Source organism: Opisthocomus hoazin, chromosome Z, assembly GCF_030867145.1.
Source record: "Opisthocomus hoazin isolate bOpiHoa1 chromosome Z, bOpiHoa1.hap1, whole genome shotgun sequence".
NCBI lineage: Eukaryota > Metazoa > Chordata > Aves > Opisthocomiformes > Opisthocomidae > Opisthocomus > Opisthocomus hoazin.
The window spans coordinates 3,471,460-3,491,581 of NC_134454.1; the positions used below are offsets into that span (position 1 = coordinate 3,471,460).

General features: G+C 41.5%; 1 protein-coding gene across 9 annotated transcripts in view; it reads right to left on the reverse strand.

Annotated features, from left to right (window-relative positions):
• The window catches only part of ARB2A (ARB2 cotranscriptional regulator A), a 284,994-nt gene that overhangs the window by 68,617 nt on the left and 196,255 nt on the right, over nucleotides 1-20,122 (reverse strand). For 7 of the 9 annotated variants that reach the window (XM_075411658.1, XM_075411656.1, XM_075411657.1 and 4 more), the window contains 2 exons: nucleotides 14,528-14,644; nucleotides 11,134-11,218 (listed from right to left, as the gene is read on the reverse strand). In XM_075411658.1, the coding sequence (XP_075267773.1) occupies nucleotides 11,134-11,218; nucleotides 14,528-14,644 (202 nt within the window). Of the gene's footprint in view, nucleotides 1-1,318; nucleotides 1,382-10,654; nucleotides 10,783-11,133; nucleotides 11,219-14,527; nucleotides 14,645-20,122 lie in introns of those variants that run through there. The other 2 variants (XR_012761961.1, XM_075411661.1) reach the window with 2 other exon arrangements.

Below are 20,122 nucleotides of genomic sequence, written 5' to 3' on the forward strand. Positions count from 1 at the left end.
CTAAACCATATCCCACAGTGCCACATCTACACGGTTTTTGAACCCCTCCAGGGATGGGGACTCCACCACTTCCCTGGTGACCATTCTTTACTGAAAGAGTGGTCAGGCACTGGAACAGGTTGCCCAGGGAAGTGGTGGAGTTTCCCACCAAAACACGTGCCCATGGAAACTCAGCAAGTCACTGGGCTGGAAGCGGGTGGCTGCCTGGGGCTGGTGAACCTGACCTGATCACATCGGGTGGGGCCGAAGAGAGGGAAGCCTTCAGCCAGCAACACACGCGGTTGGTGCTTCGAAAAGGCTATTTTCTTCCTATTTTCCTCAACGTAGGAAAAAGGTTAGTGAATTTAATCAAGGGGAGATACTTTAACACAAATGAATGAATGGTATTTTTAAAAAATCTGTTGGATGACAAAAAAAAACCCCAAAACAGGTGTTAGGCCTCTTGGTTCAGCGAAAAAGCAAAATCAGTCAAGGAACATAGAAAAAGGTGGAAATTGCTTGTTGCCAGCATAAAAAAAAAAAAAAGCAGATCTAAAGCTATCTAAGGAAAAACAATCTATGGCTGGCAAACTTAGCACAATGAAGAACTTTGTTTTCTACACAAGCAACAAACGCAATCCATAGCAAACATATGTCGATTTTCAGATGGAGATGGTAAAACTGTAAATAACAGTGCAGAAGAAAGTACAAAATTGTTCAATATACTTTTCTGTTCTCTATTTGCTAAAAAAAATGGCAAAGCGTTTGACAAAGTACATTCTTTCTTGCTACTCATCAATATCTTCTCAGGGATAAGTATGTCTAAATCGGCAGGCTTGCAGAGTTTGTATGGAGAGTCATAAACCAGCTAACTGGCGACCAATGTTGATTTTAAATAAAACTTCAAACAGCAGAGAAGTTATAGAAGATATGAAAAATCCTAATCCAACTTTCAGAAAAGATTACCCGCACAGTTAGCCGGCAATAAATCTCAAGACAAATAATGGAAAAACGGGTATACAGCTCCATAAATCCCTGCCCTAGTTACTGTGGACACAAAGAATACGGTCTTATTTTTTTCTTATTGCAACTTTTTACAAGTCTGCCTTCCTCTGTTGCTCTTCTTCCCAGGAAATCCACTCTTCTTTACGGAAGACAATCCCAAACCATTCAAATTTTCGCTGCAAGCCATCTGCTGCAGAATTACAATCATTCTCAGTGCTTACCACGCCGTCCAACTGGGCGATGTACTTTTTGGGGTAACTGCTGCTTACCCAGCTGTTCCTGAAGTTGTATGCGTGCACCAAGGAAGATATGGGTGACTAAACCTGGAGGTTTGGAAGAGTTTGCCCAGTTCTGTGTCATCACACAACACAAAGGAAAGAACGAACGAGATGAACACCTGTCAGGAAACGATGTAAGAACATTCGTTCTTGGGGATGAAGCTGACGCACGCTAAAAATCCCTTTCAGACCTACAATGCTGTGACACTGAAGTCTATTAATGAAGATACCTTCATTCAGGTACAAAAATGCAATTAATTCAAGCCAACGCAACTTACTGGAAAATGAGTCCTAAACAAAAAATATCAGTTTCACCCTTTAATGAATTAGCATGTTCAGCTGCTCAGGGTTTACACGTAAGCACAGTATACTCATTTTTTTTGTCTGGCCTTTGATTTAATGCTCCTGAGCAGCAGGATAAATTATGCCAGCTTTCCTATGCATTTTCAGAAAGTCCTTCGTCTCCCTCTTCTCTCCAGCAACTACTTTTTGCTCTTCCCAGGTTTACCACGAAACTTCTGGAAAAAAAACTTTCTCTACTCATTACACTGGAGCCACCTACCTGCTACAGTTGTTTACCTGTTTAATTCCAGGCACCGTGTACAGCACCCAAGTCACTCCCCCTTGTCTTTCAAAGGCGACATTGAAAAATCTTCCTTTTATTAGGAAGACACATTCCTTGTTTCTTCTTCTATGCTGTAAACTATCATCACAAAACTTGGTGAAACTTAATCACAACTAAAACTTCGAATTAGGCAGAAATTGATCAATGTTTCCTAAATTCATGAGGGGACAAATGGCACAACTCTAGAATTCTTGTTTACTCGTGAAACAGGTTAAAAATCAATATTGTTCAGTATTTCTAAGAACTTGCAGACTAAGTAATTTGCAAATGCAGCTGTCATGGTGAAACCACCATTGAATAGAGACATTACTGACAGAGTGTCCTAAGGCTATTCAACAACACAGGTAGTAAACATAAATTCACAGGTGGTAAAGCTTGTGTAAACATGAAGATGAACAGAATGGTTAATAACAAGAAGGACGGCCGCCTTTCTTTTTTTTGTTTTTTAAAAGCTACCTCGTAACTCCAGTTTAGAACCAACACGAAGAGCAGCAGGTCTAGAGAGGGCATCCGGAGACGCTGAACAAGCTCCCCTAAACTGGTGGTGATGAACGTATGGTGATAAAAGGGTCAAATGTGACTTGGCTGATGAAATTGGAGAAAATCAAGTAGTGAAGATTTGAAGTCTGTGCCTTGCATAAGTGAGATGCACACAGGTCTGTTTCAAAGAAAAGATGTTGAAAGACTGGAGACACCATTCTGTGTAAAAGCATTTGAAACCTGGAGAAACTGACATGCAGTGAGACTTAAAGAACTCAATCTATTCTGTTTCTCAAAAGAAAATTGAGTGTTGACTAGATTCCAGTATCTAATTCACATGGAGAAAAAACAAATGTACTAAATGGCTCTTTAACTTTGTAGAAAAAGGCACAGCAAGAACCAATTGCTGGAACCTGAAACCAGACAAAGCCAAACCAGAAACGAGCCACTCCTCTTAACAGTTTGACAAAATACAAAGGGGAGGAAGCAATGGACTCCCCATCTCTTGAATCCTTCCAGCCAAGCCTGAATGACTTACTGGAAGACAAACTTTAACCAAAAGCAAGTTATAAATTTCAGCGTAACAATATCTGGTCAAAAGTTAATGACCTACATATAGAAGTGGAAAACAAGTGATCTAAATGTCTTTCCTGGCCTAAACTATACACATTCGTGAAAAAGGATCAAACATTTTCAACTGAAAGTGAACCTTTCGAAAAATTCTACCAAATCCAAATTGAAATTTAGATCCTAACAGAAAATGGAAGCTGAAATGTAAATGATCTTCTGGATGTCATGTCAAGGCAAATAAAAATTTCGCTATTGAATTATGGATCACAGGTCTCAGGGAATACCTCCTTACAGGTGCTGACTTCCAGCAAAAACGCAGCTTTTACAATTACAATGTACCAGACCCCATCTCTACAGATGTTCCGGCTTCGTAGAGCTGCTGAGGGTGAAACACAGAAAACACTTTTAAAAATTACTAACAGCAATGTAGATGCAACTCGGAATACAAAGACTAAAGTTCAAGCTCAATCCCACAAAGTGCTTAATGAAAACTTCTCGAGACCCATGTAGAGGGTTTCGCTGTGGCTGGACTGGAGCCTGTGGGTGTTTCAGAGGAGATGAAATGAAAGAGAACTACGGCATTCTCTTCCACTCCAAGGAAGACACACTTTAACCAGTCTATAACCCACTAGTTAAGCAGTAAGGAGCAAGGTGCACTGTTTGATGTAGCATTGCTTATGTGCATTGGGAAGGCACTGGGTCTGAAAAGGTGGTGATGAGCCACCACGTCAGGAAAGCTTTTGCTGCCATCACAGAAAGCAGCAGGATGTGGAAAAATACCCATTTCTGCTAGGGCGAATTCTGACAGGCCCTGGAGGAAAAAGCCAGTTTGAGTCCCACCCTCACAGAGTCACAGACTCCTAGAATCATCCAGGTTGGAAAAGGCCCTTAAGACCGTCAAGTCCAACCATTAACCTAACACTGCCAAGTCCACCACTAAACCATGCCCCTAAGCACCACAGTTACAGGTCTTTTAAATACCTCCAGGGCTGGTGACTCAACCACCTCCCTGGGCAGCCTGTTCCAGTGCTTGACAACCCTTTCGGTGAAGAAATTGTTCCTAATATCCAATCTAAACCTCCCCTGATGCAACTTGAGGCCATTGCCTCTCGTCCTATTGCTAGCTACTTGGGAGAAGAGACCAACACCCACCTCACTACAACCTCCTCTCAGGTAGTTGTAGAGAGCGATAAGGTCTCCCCTCAGCCTCCTCTTCTCCAGACGAAACAATCCCAGTTCCCTCAGCCGCTCCTCATCAGACTTGTTCTCCAGACCCTTCACCCTCATTTCCTTTTGAAGGATTTTCATGAGGTTAGAAGATTAAGCATCACTCATTCTGGTTTTTCCCCTTCCATAGACAAAACTAGTTTGGACTGAACTAACACTAGATAGGCTTTTTAGCAATAACTTGATGATACTTAGCATAGTCTCTTTAAAGTGTCAGTCTAAACTGCCGCTTGGATACCTGCAGAGGAGTTGCATCTGCCTACCCAAACACGCAGGTGTTCATTATTCCTTGTACTGCTGTTGTGCCTGTAAGTGCTGAAAGGAACCACAGAACACGTGTTTCAACAACATGACCGTGCGAGGGACTGGCGAAGCATCACCTAACCCGGAGGGCATCCACATGGGCTGAGAAGAAGCACAAGTGCTGAACAAAAGGTCCCTGACTTGCGATTTTGCAACCACACATTAGAGCAAGACTTCAGCCAACGTGTAGATATGGATATACAAAGAACTAATGAGACAGCATTAAGTAGTATCCGAAGCAGCGGTCGTGGCAATCTAACCATTGTCAAACCCTCTGTAGGAAATATCTGGCTGTAAGAACTTACATTATTCTTTATTACTGCAATCAAAGACAGCCCTGGCGACTCTGAGGCAAGCATACATCACTCTAACTAGTTCACTGTACTGTAAAAAAATTCAATGATAAACAGACATATTTGCGTACAAGAATAATTCTTGATGAAACAGCTTCTCTATTATCAGTACTGCCTCAAATGCATTTAAGTATTTTGTAGAATGGTACACGAATAAGAGTGTTTTGTCCTAAAAAATAACAGTACTGGTGGTATATGTATTATAAAATTATAAAATTTTAAATTTATAAAATTTTAAAATTATAAAATTATAATTATAAATTTGAAATTCTTATAAAATCGAACTCTCTGACCACAGCAGCAGCTGTCAATTTAAGTCAACACTTTCAAATTCACATTTTCGTATCTACTCTTGAGGATCTGGCGTTCCGGAACAGAATCCGCAACGTCGTTCACCAGGTCTTTACAGACGGTGCCCTCTCCGCAGTGCTGCAAAGATAAGCTACTCACAGAATCACAGAATCACAGAATAGTAGGGGTTGGAAGGGACCTCTGGGGGTCACCCAGTCCAACCCCCCTGCCCAAGCAGGGTCACCCACAGCAAGCTGCACAGGACCTTGTCCAGGCAGGGCTGGAATATCTCCAAAGAAGGAGACTCCACAACCTCCCTGGGTAGCCTGGGCCAGGGCTCCGTCACCCTCAGAGGTAAGAAGTTCTTCCTCGGGTTCAGACGGAACTTCCTGTGCTTCAGTTTGTGCCCGTTGCCCCTTGTCCTGTTGCTGGGCACCACTGAAAAGAGCTTGGCCCCATCCTCCTGACACCCACCCTGCAGATATTTGTAGGCATTTATAAGGTCCCCTCGCAGCCTTCTCTTCTTCAGGCTGAACAAGCCCAGTTCCCTCAACCTCTCCTTGTAGGGGAGATGTTCCAGGACCCTCATCATCCTCGTAGCCCTGCGCTGGACTGTCTCCAGTAGCTCTTCATCTTTCTTGAACTGGGGAGCCCCAAACTGGACACAGTACTCCAGATGGGGCCTCACCAGGGCAGTGTAGAGGGGAACCAATTTCTGAACCTCTGTGCAACGTGAAGGACCTCCCTTTGGTGCTGACACACGCAAAGCCGACTGTCTTACCTGAGTTTGGACAACTACCACTATCTCCACTCCATGCTCACCCACTTACGGAGTTAAACCCTACACAGCCACCCAGCACACCGCACAGCTTCAGCACGACCCTGCGGGGTCTTTGGGACGTTAGGGTAAGTATACCAACAAAACCCCCGCAACCTTACGTGAATATTAATTACCACGACCTTGGTTTCTTTATTGACATGTAATGGAGCTTGTGGAAGGCTGGACGTAGTCCTGCACAACTGGCTGTACACGGCCCTGCTTGAGCAGGAGGTTGGACCACGTGACCTCCACAGGTCCCTTCCCACCTCAGCCATCCTGTGAAGCCATTTCTTCCCTTCTGTTTATTTATCTGTAAAGAACGCAAACACCTGCCATAGCTAGTTAGAAATAATATTAATGATCTTTTCTGAATTCAAAGTAAAAAAGTTGTGCTTGGCTTGTCTAAATGAAATGAAATGTTTTACATACCATACAGAGTCAAGCTCGATGTTCGCTGCCAGGAAATGCTACCTGAGGACTCACTCAGGACACTCTTCTGAGCACCACCAGCGTGGGTCATACCTGTCCCCCCAAATTCAGAGTTTGTTTTTCTTCCAGCATGAGATCACTTTATTCAGCTACATGAATTAATTCTTGCAGTTTTTTCCTTATTACAGAGACATATATTCAATTCTAGGCTCTTCTGTGAATAGAGCTTTTCTTGATTACTGTCAACTCTTCATTCCATTGTGTCATCTTGTTTGTCTTTTGATGTTATAATTTCCTTATTTTACAATGTTTCAACTACACTGGCTGCAACTGTTAAAAGAATAACTAGTGATTTTGGGGGTCAACTATAAAGGCTTTAAAAGGATTTGATTAGGCAATTCATTTTACTAATGTTACAATAACTTCTTTTTATTTGATTATGTAAATCACTGTTGGTGCATATCCACTTCAGCAAAACACTGCAAAGTTTAATCTTCTCTCCTAAACAAAACGCTTGCACTGCCAGGAGCACATGAGCTGAGGAATGCATCTTATCCAAACACTAAGGTTCTCCCCATGAGGCACTCCAAAACCTTGGCGTTCAGGAAAACAAAGGCCATGTTCACCTCGCAAAATTTACCACAAGGCCTTTCCTGGGGTAGTGTTTTGGCCACTGTCCTGAAATCAAAGTAATTTAATTCCTGAAGAGCAACGGGGATGGGCGCTGATCCATCTTTCTCCCGTCCTCGCTTTCAGCTATTCCCACCTAGCAGCTGTTCCAGTATGATGGCTTCCCAAGGGGCTTGTGAGCGCCCTGCTCCAGAACTAGGAGAAAAGCTGCAAGGTCTCAGAGACATGAAGTGAATGACAACTATGGTCAGCAGTAACATGATACAACCTGTCACCAAAACATCTATCCCCTTGTCTGCATCAAATTACAAGTTGACCTCCCATCTCCCGACCAGTATGACTCCCATCCCTACTCGATTTTATGTGATGACCTTTAAGGCACGGACTGCTTTCAAAGTCTTCACCTTTCTTCACCCCACGTTTGCTTACGTGTCTTACATAGGAAATGGATCCATCTTCTCTGAGACAGAAGAAAGGTCTTCTCGTTTGACTCTGTTTAGGAAGATGGATTAAGACTGAGGCAGAAGGTGACCTCAAGTCTAACAGAGGTCCTTGAGAGGGCTGAAAATTAAGAGGGTAGAAGATAGTTTTTTTAACATGGACTGAAGGCTGGAGACTGACAGAGGGCTCCTCCAGGCCAATGAGGTGACAGTGCCACAGCTGAGGACCTTATCTGTGCAATGCTCCAAAGCTGGAAACCGGAGAGGGCTGTGAGGCACAGAAGGGGAATGGTGCCGGACAGCCATGCCCGCTAAAAGACCAAAGACAGAGGGAGAGTGGTGGACTCTCCTCTAATGAGGACGAATGCCTTGCTCTTGTTGGAAAAATATGGCATGGGTAACAAGATGGCTAGTGTTGGATGGAGAGCCTCAACAGGAGCTCCAGGTCTGGTGGCAGACATCTGAGCTGGGAGATAATGTCTCTCAGGACAGCATGTGAGGCTCTCATAGGAGGGAGCACAGCCATTCATCCAGCCAAGATCGCCAATGGAAATATTCCATACCATAGATGGCATGCCTGGGTTATGAAAGGGGTTGGCCAGTGAGCAGGGAGGCTATTGGCTCTTGGTTTTCCAAGAGTTTCGAATCGTTGCTTGGTTGGGAGTTTGAACTTTCTTTGGGCTACGAATCAGTCGTCAGGTGGTGAGAAAAATGGTATTTTATATCTTTTTTTGTATACTCATTATTATTATTGTTATTATAATTATTATTAGTAGCATTACTATTAGTACTTGTATTTCCTTTGTCGCCTTACCAAACTGTCTTTATCTCAACACATGAGTTTCCCGTTTTGTCCATTTCTCGTCCCCATCCCGCTGGGTGGGGAGGGGTGAGCAAGCGGCTGTCCAGTGCTTAGTTGCTGGCTGCCAGGTTAAATCATGACAGGTATGATGATAATCTGTCGCAGGAAGACGTTAAACCATGACACTAGCATGCAACCATATCCTTGAGACATGGAGGAGAGACCGTGACAGTGGGACCTTCGCAGTACCCCAACCTCTTGCCGCAAGGACAGAATTTATGAAGGAATGGATTTATTACGGCTTGCCTTTTCTCTGTTGTTGTTCTCATGCCCACAACGCTTAATTATTAAAGTGTATTCATTCTTTTTTTGTAACTGGGTAAGACATGAATGAATTATGGCAAACATTTTAATTACTTAATAATGCTCTAATCAAAAGCTTGAACAACCCTATCTGGAAATACAAGTCGTTTTTCCAGTTTGATGGCCATTTATTTCTCTCTAGTGATTCTTCAGGGAAATGCAAGCAAGAGACTGTGACATAATCCGAAGCAGGCAATGCTCATGAACAAACTGGGGTTGCCTGTAAATCCCAGTACGCTGAACGGCTGAATGTCAGACCCTTTTTGGGAAAGCTGGCTCGTGAGACGTGACCGAGAGCCAGTTATTCCTGAACTCACTTCTCAGTGCAAACACGGACAAAAGGTGGGGTTCCAAGCAGAAAAGAGAAGTGGATGATCCTTCTGCAAAAGGCTTATTTTATAAAAAATCTCCTCTCGTTGCTCTGCTTGCTCTTGCTGTCGTTCATTGAAATACCAAGGGCAATGCTGCCAGTATTTGCGTGTGGGCTCTTTCAGTACTGCAATTCTCAGGAAACAAGTGAAATAAAACCTCTCACATTAAATACCAATGCCCCTACACCCAGTACGTTTCATAAATGTATTACAGATTACCCCAATGCAGGCTTATGCCACTGCTCATATAAACACTGTAAGAATTATTCACTTGTTCCTCTGTAAATGCCTTACAGTCATCTTTACAAGACATGAATACAAGAAATAGAAAGAAAAACATATGAGCAAATTGATAATTCAGCAGTAGTCACATAAAACTATACTATTTTAATCTCTCCTTATATTATAAAGAATCAAGCTGGAAGTAATTAGCTTCCATTTAAATTGTTGTCCAAAATCTCCGTCAAGAACTTCTAAAACGGCAGTAATCTCAATCTAGTGCTATTGTATGCATGCATGAAATACAAATAACCAGCTTCTACCTTTACAACTTTCACTGGCTGAAATCCTACCCCATTTCAATTAATTATTCTGCCCAAGACTTCAGTGCAGCTGGCAGTTCAATAGATGGAGTATAAACGTTATGCCCGCTATGACCCATCCTCAGCAGAAATGTAAAATCAAGACTTATTTGCACCCCTATTAAAGCATCAGTCTCTTTTTCAAATAACACTTATGACTTCTACTGCTGAATACCTTTTACATTCTTTACATAGGATGAATGCAAAGAAAGAGAAGAGAAGCTCAGATGGAGGATTTTCAGCATTGGCAAGTGTACTCTAAATACTGACTGGTCGCTATCCAAGCCCCTATTTACCTGACTAAAACGACGTCTGTAACACACACCCTTGCACAACAGCAACACAGACGTCAGAGATATTGAAAGTTAATCTTGTTTTAAAGAATTCTGCTACTGAACAATATTTTTTCCTTTAAACCACAGTAGTCTCCCCTAAAGGAGCGAAAAGTTGGTAAACGAATGTTGAATCTATGAAAATTTTAGTAACATTTCATTTCCCTAAGCACTAAAGAGCAATGTCAATGCCACTGCACTGTGTCTCTGCACAGCTGACGATCTGCATGGCTAGATCCCAGCCCACAGCAGAGATGTGATTACAGATCTCTGGTTGTTGTGAGCTCTCGAACAAAGTACCGCTAAATTTTCCAAGCTTTAAAAATATCCTGCAGAAAGCCAAACCTCACCGGCAAGGTTAGGTCTCATTAACAACCTCACAAATCCAGACAGATATGAATCTCTAACTTGTCAAATGAACAACTGCATCTCGCAGAGCAAGGTCAAACACTGCTCCAGCTTTTAAATTAATATTGTATAGTCTGTGTCTTCCTTTGAACCCGATTTTGTATTCTACAGAAGTAGGCTACCTATGGCTTTTAGGAAATCTGATAATCAAACATGAAAGTTCAGTAACAGCTTTATGTATTTTAGATTACTTTCCTACAGAGACTTGAGATTTTCCTGTCGCATTGACAACTACGTCTACTTTGCGGAATTATCACGCATTAACAAAAGTCTCTGCGCATTATTTCATGCGCTCCTTATGATTTATGATTCATGATTCATTAAGGAAAGAGTGCAGCTGCATATTTCCAAACAACAGAAATCTCACCTCAAGATTCTTGGACGCTGTAAATAATTTGCTACGTAAGCTAGACTTCTGTTGACCACGATTCCGGAAAGTGTCCTGTTTCACTTAGCTGGACCTTCTGTTAACGTACTTCTTTAAAACCTTCTTGCCTACACAAAGTTAGATATTTACAGAAAGATCTGTGATAAATTTCCCTCTTGCCACCATCGCCGTTATTTTTCTTAAGCTCCTACCTCTAATGTCATCCACTACTTAAAGCCAAAGAGAAGACCAGAAAAATATAAGCTACAAGTAGACAACTTAAATCCCACGCAAAGCAAAAAAAAAAAAAAGAAAAAAATTAACAATAGGCTGTATAAAACAGCAGCAGCCATACGCCTTCAACCACACCTTGCCGCAGAAGGGCTACAACACACTCAGAACCAAACACAATTTTAAATAACCGGGGTGCTCCTGGGCACAAACACGCGTGCCGCCTTGCCACCAACAAGCCGACGTACCTGCAGAGACGCGGGGACAGTCCGGCAGCATGGACTCCACCGAAGTGTCCAGGGCCTCCGAGCTCGACACCCAGTTGCAGCAGTTCTGTAAGGGCAGGCAGGCAATTTTCGGGTAAGCCAAAAAACTCAGGGCAAAAATAAAAATACACACTTCGCAAGTAAGGATGATGATTGCATCAAAATACCCCAACTAATCCACACAGCAGTCCCAAAAGGGACTGGAAGGTAAACTACACTAGCTTATACACAATAACTGGCAGTGAAATATGGTAATTTCACTCTAAATAAGTAAAAATTCTCCCCAATTCAGGAGATTTCTAATGTGCTTATTTAAGTGCTACTTATAGTACCAGTGGACTGAAGTAGGTGCTTGGACCAACCGGTGCCTGAATCACCCACTGCACATTTTAAGCTTTTCCTTTCTGTGTCTGTTAAATAGGTGTTGATGTAAACACCGAGCCTGCTTGCTCACCAACACGAAGAAAACAGAAGTTTTCAGGGTGTTTTGATGGAGTACACTGTGGAAAGAACGGTTGTGAAATCACAAAACAACAGATTATAACTGAATGAAAGCCACAAAGACAGCAAATTAATATTCAAATAATTGGAAACATAGCTGAATTGGGCATGAACACTCAAAAATGCAAATACTAGTCTTTGGGGAGTTATGTTCAGGAAGCATTTACATTTACTTTTCATTCCTGAACCTGTGAGTAGGATGAACTTACCATGAATTTTTTAAATGTTTTGCTCCAAATGCTATCTATTCAAAGAAGTTTATGAATTAAAAGTATTATATAATACGCTTTTAATAAAATATGCTGAAACTACACCAAATCTACTGAATTGAAGATTTAAGTATAAAGCATCTACAGTTTTAATAAGATTTCCAGCTGAACTATGAGATCTACACAGCTTCCCTTATTACAAATCTGAGTTTTCCCTTTCTGAAAGCCTGATTAACTTCATTAAGGGGAGAAGAAAAAAAAAAAAAACCAATACCAAACCCACACAACTTTTTGGAAAGACCCAATGAATTTTCAGACAGATTTCTGAAAAATCATCCCATCAATCACGACTGTAAAAACGGACGATTGCTATTCTGGTAAACAAGCATGTATTGTGTATTTGTAGATGCTTGCTGCCCTAGTTGTGCACCATGGAGTCCGTCCTCACTGTGGAAAGATCCTTGACTGGTAGATCAAGTGTCTTATTGTATTTCCTTAATTCATTCTGTCTGGAAGAAGATGTCAGCTGTGTTGCAGTGAGGAGAGAATTTCAAAGGCTTCAGTCCCCACCAATAAAGGGCGAGGAATGGCTTTTGAATAGATTTGTCAAGGCAACCCTACTGTTCTGGGACCAGGGAGAGCAGGAACAACATAAAGGAAGGGTTGCTGTATGAGATTAGAAAGTGAAGTTCACAAAGCATGGCAGATTTTTGTAAGAAACAGTAGATCAATGAAACTATTGAACTCGATGGAAAAAAAAAAAAGAAAACAAACACACTCCCCAGTAATGTAACTTTTTTAGCAAAAAATCGTTAAAATGGAAGTATTTCACAAAGGCTTTAAGGTTTAAAGTAGTAAAGCATTATACATTTTATAATTTGCATGTATAATTTTAATTAACAGCTGAATGTGAAATTGAAAATGTAAGATGGTAGAAATTATAAAAGAAGTAGAATTTTTATGAAGTATTACAATCATTTGAAATAAGTAAAATTAATATTAACTACTGATAGAACACTACATCAGAGAGCTGGAGATAATACAGAAGATTAGCACACAATTAACCAGCTTTTATATACAATGTGACACTTGCCTGTAAGAAATAAGTATTCTCGAAAGCAGTGTCAAGATATGTAAATGGATGATTTGTTTTATCATTCATCACAGCTCCTAATAAATTCAAAAATCATGACTTCTATAGGTACTAAAAATAGGCCACCAATGATACAGGAGAGATAGCTCCAATGAAGAATTACTTTTTTTAACAATTCATTCTTTCAATGACAGCAATTAGCCCTACAGACAGGCAGCGATTAGGTGTATATTTTAATTATTATTCATTTTACCAGTAGCCTTAAACCTGATTAAAGTAAGAGATATCCAGGTGATATGCTAGTCTTAATACCACTCAGCCACACTTCACATATGTAAAATTCTTCTTTCTTATAGGAGATTTTCAATGCTAATGTAAGTTATGACACTCCATCCACTTTTTAGGCCATTAATCATTTAACTTATTCTTTAAGATCTACTTTCTGCAAATGAAATTAAAGGTAATGCACTTGTCTTATTCAGACTAAATGCTTAAAGAAAAATGGAGTTGTCAGATTCAAATTACAGGATTTAAAATTTCGGTTTTACCACATAACATATATTTCAAGGTTTTGATTTCCCATAAAGAAAATGGGGATTCTTCTGACAGAGCCTGTAGGGGTTACCATTCTTTATATTTTTAACATTTAAGTCAGAGCTGTCAGACTGCATCCCAGGTGATTCTCTATTCCCATCAGTCACAGCCTACAAAACTGTAAGGTTAAATCAGGAACAGGCAGCCTATACACAAAGTTTCACCAAATCCGCAGGAAGAAGTCAAGCCTAACGAGAAGTTCAGGATACGACAAGTTTAGATTTGCCACGTGCACCTATCGTTTTAGTATTCTGCAATGGGAACGTGGAAAACACGGACATGAGCCTGATCTGGCAAGGAAGAGACTCATAAACGGAAGTCTAGTTGGTCTACATGTTCAAAAATCTGATTTTTGAAGATCTCCGCAACCCCATACTTCATTATTAAATGAATAACGAATGCACGGCTTCACCCTTCCCCCCAAGGGTGGAACTCGGTGCTTGCTGGCCACCGACCGACGCCGGCCCACCCTGAACCAACTCGCTGTTGGTGGGTGCACACAGCGGGTACCCCGGCTCTTCACCAGAAAACCTCGGAGCACTTCAGAACTAATTGCACCTCACGAAACTGCAGAGAGACGGGACTCTTTCGCCAGTTGTGCAAATCAAATCATCAAAGTGAGCCACGGGGAGCTCAGAGGGGCTCTTCCACCACCGCCAGACCAAGCCAGGAGCGCTGGGTGAGCCCAGGACTTTGCTCCAGATGCGGGCAGCGCGCGGGCTGCCTTGGTGCACGTCTCCGCATTGCCGTGCAGCGGGGAAGAAACACTGGACTTGATTCCTATTATTTTGACTGCTATCTTTGAAGTTCAGAAGTGGCTTTAATCTCGGTTATTTTAGGGGCTGGTATGGGCACACAATTTCCACGCTCCTGTAACGTGCTGTCTTTCATATCCTACAGAAACGGAAGAGGTCAGCAGATAAAGACATGTTTATACAGACGTGTATACCCCAACCCTTTATAAAAATCCCGGCCTCACCTCTCGCATCCACTCTCGAACAGTTTTCCCAGCTTCTTGATGCCACACATTGTGAACAGAGTCTGTCAACGCCACAGCAGTTACCTTATTCTTTACTTCTGCCTCTCGTTGAATCATCTGTTAAAAAATATTGGCTTTAAGTTCTTTCTTTCTATTGAATAGACTCTGCTTAGTCACAGATAATGATCTTAAATTAAAAAAGCAAGAGCAATACAGGTTGACTTCACTTGTTTTAAAGTTTATACAAATCCTAACAGCTCCAGAAACACAGAAAGACCTAATATTTTTGATAAAAGAAATAATACTAACTTTTAACTGACTGAACTATTCAGTCCTATTATTTTCCATGTGGCTTGACAATTCTAGGATTAAAGGCATCATAGTGAAAAAATGGAAGATTCCCTGAGGACACCTTTTACAAGCTTCTCCAAGTTCCTATTTCTGTGCTTCAGGGAGGCTGGTACCCGCGGTTCACTGTAAGCTACTCATGACTATCATCTACTAATTTTCAGTAGATTGCTGTAGTTTTTCTGATGTACAATCCTACTTTGACTTGTATGGGTTTTTTGCTTTTTCTATCCAATTTAGCTACCTTGCACTCCCACCATGGTCCCAAAATTCTTTGTGGTCTCTCTTAAAGATACGCTTACCCAGCTAACGCCGGAGCCTCTCAACATCTTTAGGATATTAAAGAGCCTCTGTTGTTGCAAATGACAGTATGACTAAATAATATTAGTTCTAAAACCAATTAAATGATTGCTGCAAATAACATGAACGAGCTGACAAAGATGCTGTGGAATTCAGTGCTGCTTTGCAAGATAAAAGGGACTGGGAAAGAATAGTTTGATATCAAAGAGAGACAAAAAGGTTTTAATCTCCTGACACGAATGACCCTAATTTGTAACACTGGATCAAAGAAAGTATAATGAATTATACTTATAAAACCAGCATTTTGCAACTAGTGTCTTCATCACTGTGTATGCTGTACCAAAGTTAATGTTTTCTTTCAGTTTCCTTTTGTATAAATTTTTTTTTAAAAATTTTTTTTCTAAAACCAGGCATTGTTGTTCATGCTTAGTAACTGCTTACCAGCATAGAGGCTGCACCTCTGAAAACAGTGCTCTGAAAGGGACTTTTACAGTGGGGATGTGAACCATATTTTGCATCAGAAACTCCAAAATAAACACCCCGATCCAGATTTTTTGATACTAAAGTAGCATTTATCCATACCTTATGCAAGTTATCTCCTGGATTTTTCAAAATATCACACACATAAATGCTTTTGACCAAATACCCTTACTTCCAGTTCTACACATCTGCAGTATGATATTGTGAATTATCGCATCTTGCCCTTTTTTTGGTTTACATTATGTATATTTTAAAATCAGTGTAATCAAATTAGTATTCTAAGGGAAAAATATTTACTGATATTGGCCCGGCAGCGTCAACGCAGAGCTCCCTGTTCCAGACAAAATCAGGTATCAGCTTCCCCCATACTCTGAACTACACGATGCAGGAGTTCAGCTGAGCTTGGGACATCTTGGGAAAGTGCATATGAAGAAAATCTTAAAAGTAATCTTTCTTCACGTGAAGCCTTTCCGTACATACCATTTTTTCCCATCATTTACCCTCCTATAGGGCACATTTAATATCTAGAATTTTTGGAGGATGGGACATTACAGGTACACGTGTGGGGGACAACATCACAGATCTAGGACAAAATAGCTTCTAGTGTAACAGGGTGAGCTGCTTCCAGCTGTAACATACCACTGACATTTTCAGCCAAACACCTGATACTGAGCACCAAATTTCACTGTAAATATCAAGATGGCAATACTCCCTCCATTATGAAACCATATGTAGGAATAGTGAATCTCTAAGGACGATCTTCACGCCGTTGCAGGAACCACCAGCGTTTATGCTAAACCGGGGATGAAACCCCTGAGCTCCACAGGAAGGCGGAGCCTCAAAACAAGGGGTTTTATTTACACTACAATCCCCCTCCCCAGACCTGTATGGACATCTCAAGCACCGATAAACGCTTTGGCTCTCAAAGGGCTGAGTCACTCAGACCTTCGACTAGCCTGGTTCAGCAGAACTTGGACTCATGAGTATCCCATCTGCAATATTCTATTCTATTCTATTCTATTCTATTCTATTCTATTCTATTCTATTCTATTCTATTCTATTCTTTTTTATCTTCTTCCCTTCCCTTCCCTTCCCTTCCCTTCCCTTCCCTTCCCTTCCCTTCCCTTCCCTTCCCTTCCCTTCCCTTCCCTTCCCTTCCCTTCCCTTCCCTTCCCTTCCCTTCCCTTCCCTTCCCTTCCCTTCCCTTCCCTTCCCTTCCCTTCCCTTCCCTTCCCTTCCCTTCCCTTCCCCCTCCCCTCCCCTCCCTATTCTATTCTATTCTATTCTATTCTATTCTATTCTATTCTATTCTATTCTATTCTATTCTATTCTATTCTATTCTATTCTATTCTATTCTATTCTATTCTATTCTATTCTATTCTATTCTATTCTATTCTATTCTATTCTTTCCTATCCTATCCTATCCTATCCTATCCTATCCTATCCTATCCTATCCTATCCTATCCTATCCTATTTCATTCTATTCAGTTCTATTCAGTTCTTTACAACTACACCAGGCCCCAAATGTGGTTCAGATCCGCCAAAAATTTGAAAATACTGGTTTTCAGACTGCAGCTTTACCACCCCCTTTATCGGCAGAGCTATGTGCACGAGATGATCGCTGAAGAGATGACCCTTTGACTGCCAGGGAAGGCCAGGGTGCTTCTGGGAGGGCTGTGGCTAGTCCTTTCTCTTACCACCCATCACAACAATCCAGCCGCTTTACCTTTATGTAACAGGCAAGGTAGGATCACCCTCCTCCTCTAAACAGCACAGCATCTGCAGAAAGACCTTCTGCAGATGGGCTGCAGGTCCTGCTAGGCTGCCAGGCACTTGTGTTCCCAGGCTTCTCCAAAACCCAGCACCAGTAGCAGTGTGGTTAGGAGACCGGACCCTCCGTTCCACATAAAAGCTGTAAGAGTAGCTCAGAAATCCTACCAGAAAAGAAGTTCTCTGGAAGAGACGGTACCTGAAAGCAAGATCCGTAAGCCACGCATGCCCACCTCACACTAGACCCTGCTGCGTATGAAGCTTTAGAAACACGCCATACGTACTAATACTCCTGTACCACTGCTGTGCATGCCAGCTCTCACTTGGCTGCACAGTCTTGCACAAATTGCTGTGATTTAAACAGGCAAAGGAGCAAAAATATCATTGCCCTTGAAGCACACGTACCTACCAATTACTCGGAGCTGCTACATACTGGGGGAAGCTTAAAATTGTCACCAGCTCGTTGTGTTCCAGCATGACTTTCTCCATGAAGGGCTGGTCTTCAGAAGCACTGCTAACGACCAGCAAGAGGAAAAAATACCCTCCGCTTTGGAAAAGCAGTCTTTTCTCAAGCTATTGTGTCCCACATTTCTGTTTCGAAAACTAGCCACCCAATTCATCTAAGGACATCACCTTTTTCTTCAAATCACACGGAAACACAGACTTATGGTTCCCTTCTCCCTTGCTAGACCTAGCTCAGATTTGTTATTCTCAGTTTCTCTATGCACATGGAAGAACCAGCAACCATCGATCACCATCTCTTCCTCCTCTTCCTTTATATGGTACATGCACGGTCTTTGCTTTTCAGATCATACATGATATGGGGAGTAAGATGCAAAACCCGACATGCTGCTGGTGCTTGCTGCTCAGCTCTGTGGCTGCCTGCGGAGTGGTGTTCGCTTCACAAAGATCAGCAAAGAAACTAAGACTGACGGTATGAGGTTTTCTGACAACTCAGCCACAGTGCTGGGGTCAGGACAAGGGGTCGTGGATGCAGCAGCAAAGAGGGACTGAAGGCATTAACCGAGCTTCAGTTACAGATTTCTCTACACCCAGCCCAGAAGAAGAAAGTCTTGGTAGGCACTCACGCCCTTTTGAGCCAACTTGGAAAGAAAATAGACAAAACCAATACATCAGGTGAAGAGAGGGTCAAGGACAGAAACTGCACTTAAACGAGAGGTCTAATGCATCCATCTTTAAGTGACACAGAAATGTCACAACAGAGCACGTCAAACGCAGGACACTTAGCTTCTACCATAACAGCTCAAGTTCTCTGCTACAACGGGACATCAACTGGTAATAACAACCAAGAAGAACAGATCCAGGTGATGCTCAAGCAGCAGACCCTCTGATCAGGGATGATAATTTATCGTCCAAGAAGATACAAGAAGCCCACACGCTTTTGGCCACCGAAGCTTCAATACTTTTGGCCACCGAAGCTTCAATACTCGGTAAATGCTTCGGATTCAGTGGATTGATAGCTCACAAACATATTCAACTTTTCCAAAAACAGTCTTGAATTCACATAAAATTTAAAAATTGAGCAGAATAAAATTGTTATGAGTAAAATACATTAACATTCAACACAAACGTAGCACCCAGCTACCATTCATTTTCGATATAACTAGGGAGTTGTGCCAGATTCCAAGGGAAGGATGTTATGGGATAATTTACACTTCCCAGGACTGGTTTTATTCTGTGCAGCCAGTACAGTCTTTTAAAGTGGACATGCTAAAACTGATATTTAATAGACCACAGACTATTTACAATAATTTTTTTTTCCAGGATACTGGTACCTTCTACCAAAGCAACAACCGCAAACAAAGACCTAAGGATTTTGTCTAAAGTTCATTTTATGCCTCATACTCTTTGTACACCAGTACAGGGAGTTTTCACAGACTAGGACTTACTTAATAACCTGCTCAATGCTCATTTTCAAATCTTAAATTGTTCTTAGCTGAATAGATTTTGCAGGAAACCATCTCTCTTTGCACCCCTTCACTGGATGGCTTATGGCTCCACCCACTCTGTCCTTACTTTCCTTCTTCCAATAATTCATTTATGGTCAGAAGTAGGTAAACCAGCACTTCTCTAGCAGGCAAACTGCTTCTCATTTATTACTGCATCACTCTATACACCACTCCGGGTCCTCTAGACATTCCCAACCACCTTTTCTATCCAGGCATTTCCATTTTACGTTTGTCTTTGTGTTCCTTCTTTGTAGTCACAGTAAAGTTTGTTTTTGCAATTTATTAACTATAAATCATCATTATGTTATATTTGATTCCCTTAGAATGGCAAGCTGTAGACCAGTGTTCACAGCAAACAAGTCAGAAAGCCTTCAGGCATCTTATTGAAAGCCCTCTCTAAGCCAGTGGTTGAAAATTTGTTCCACCACTTTGCAAGCGAAAACGCCAATTATCTGTTTGAATAAGTATTCAACTCTATCACTTGCATAAGCAAGAACTTGAAATCCCTTAAAAACGCACTCCTTAAATTCATATCCATCAATTACCCATTTACTGGTCAATTTAGTAAGTGTTCTACTGCTAAGCTGTCTGTAAGGTCAGATGCCAATCCTCTCTAAGTTTGTATTACACAATTAACACAACTTTATAACGACAAAAGGGTGATACCTTTACCATCTGTAGTATATGCACATAAAATATATCCTCTTACACATACATTACATATGCA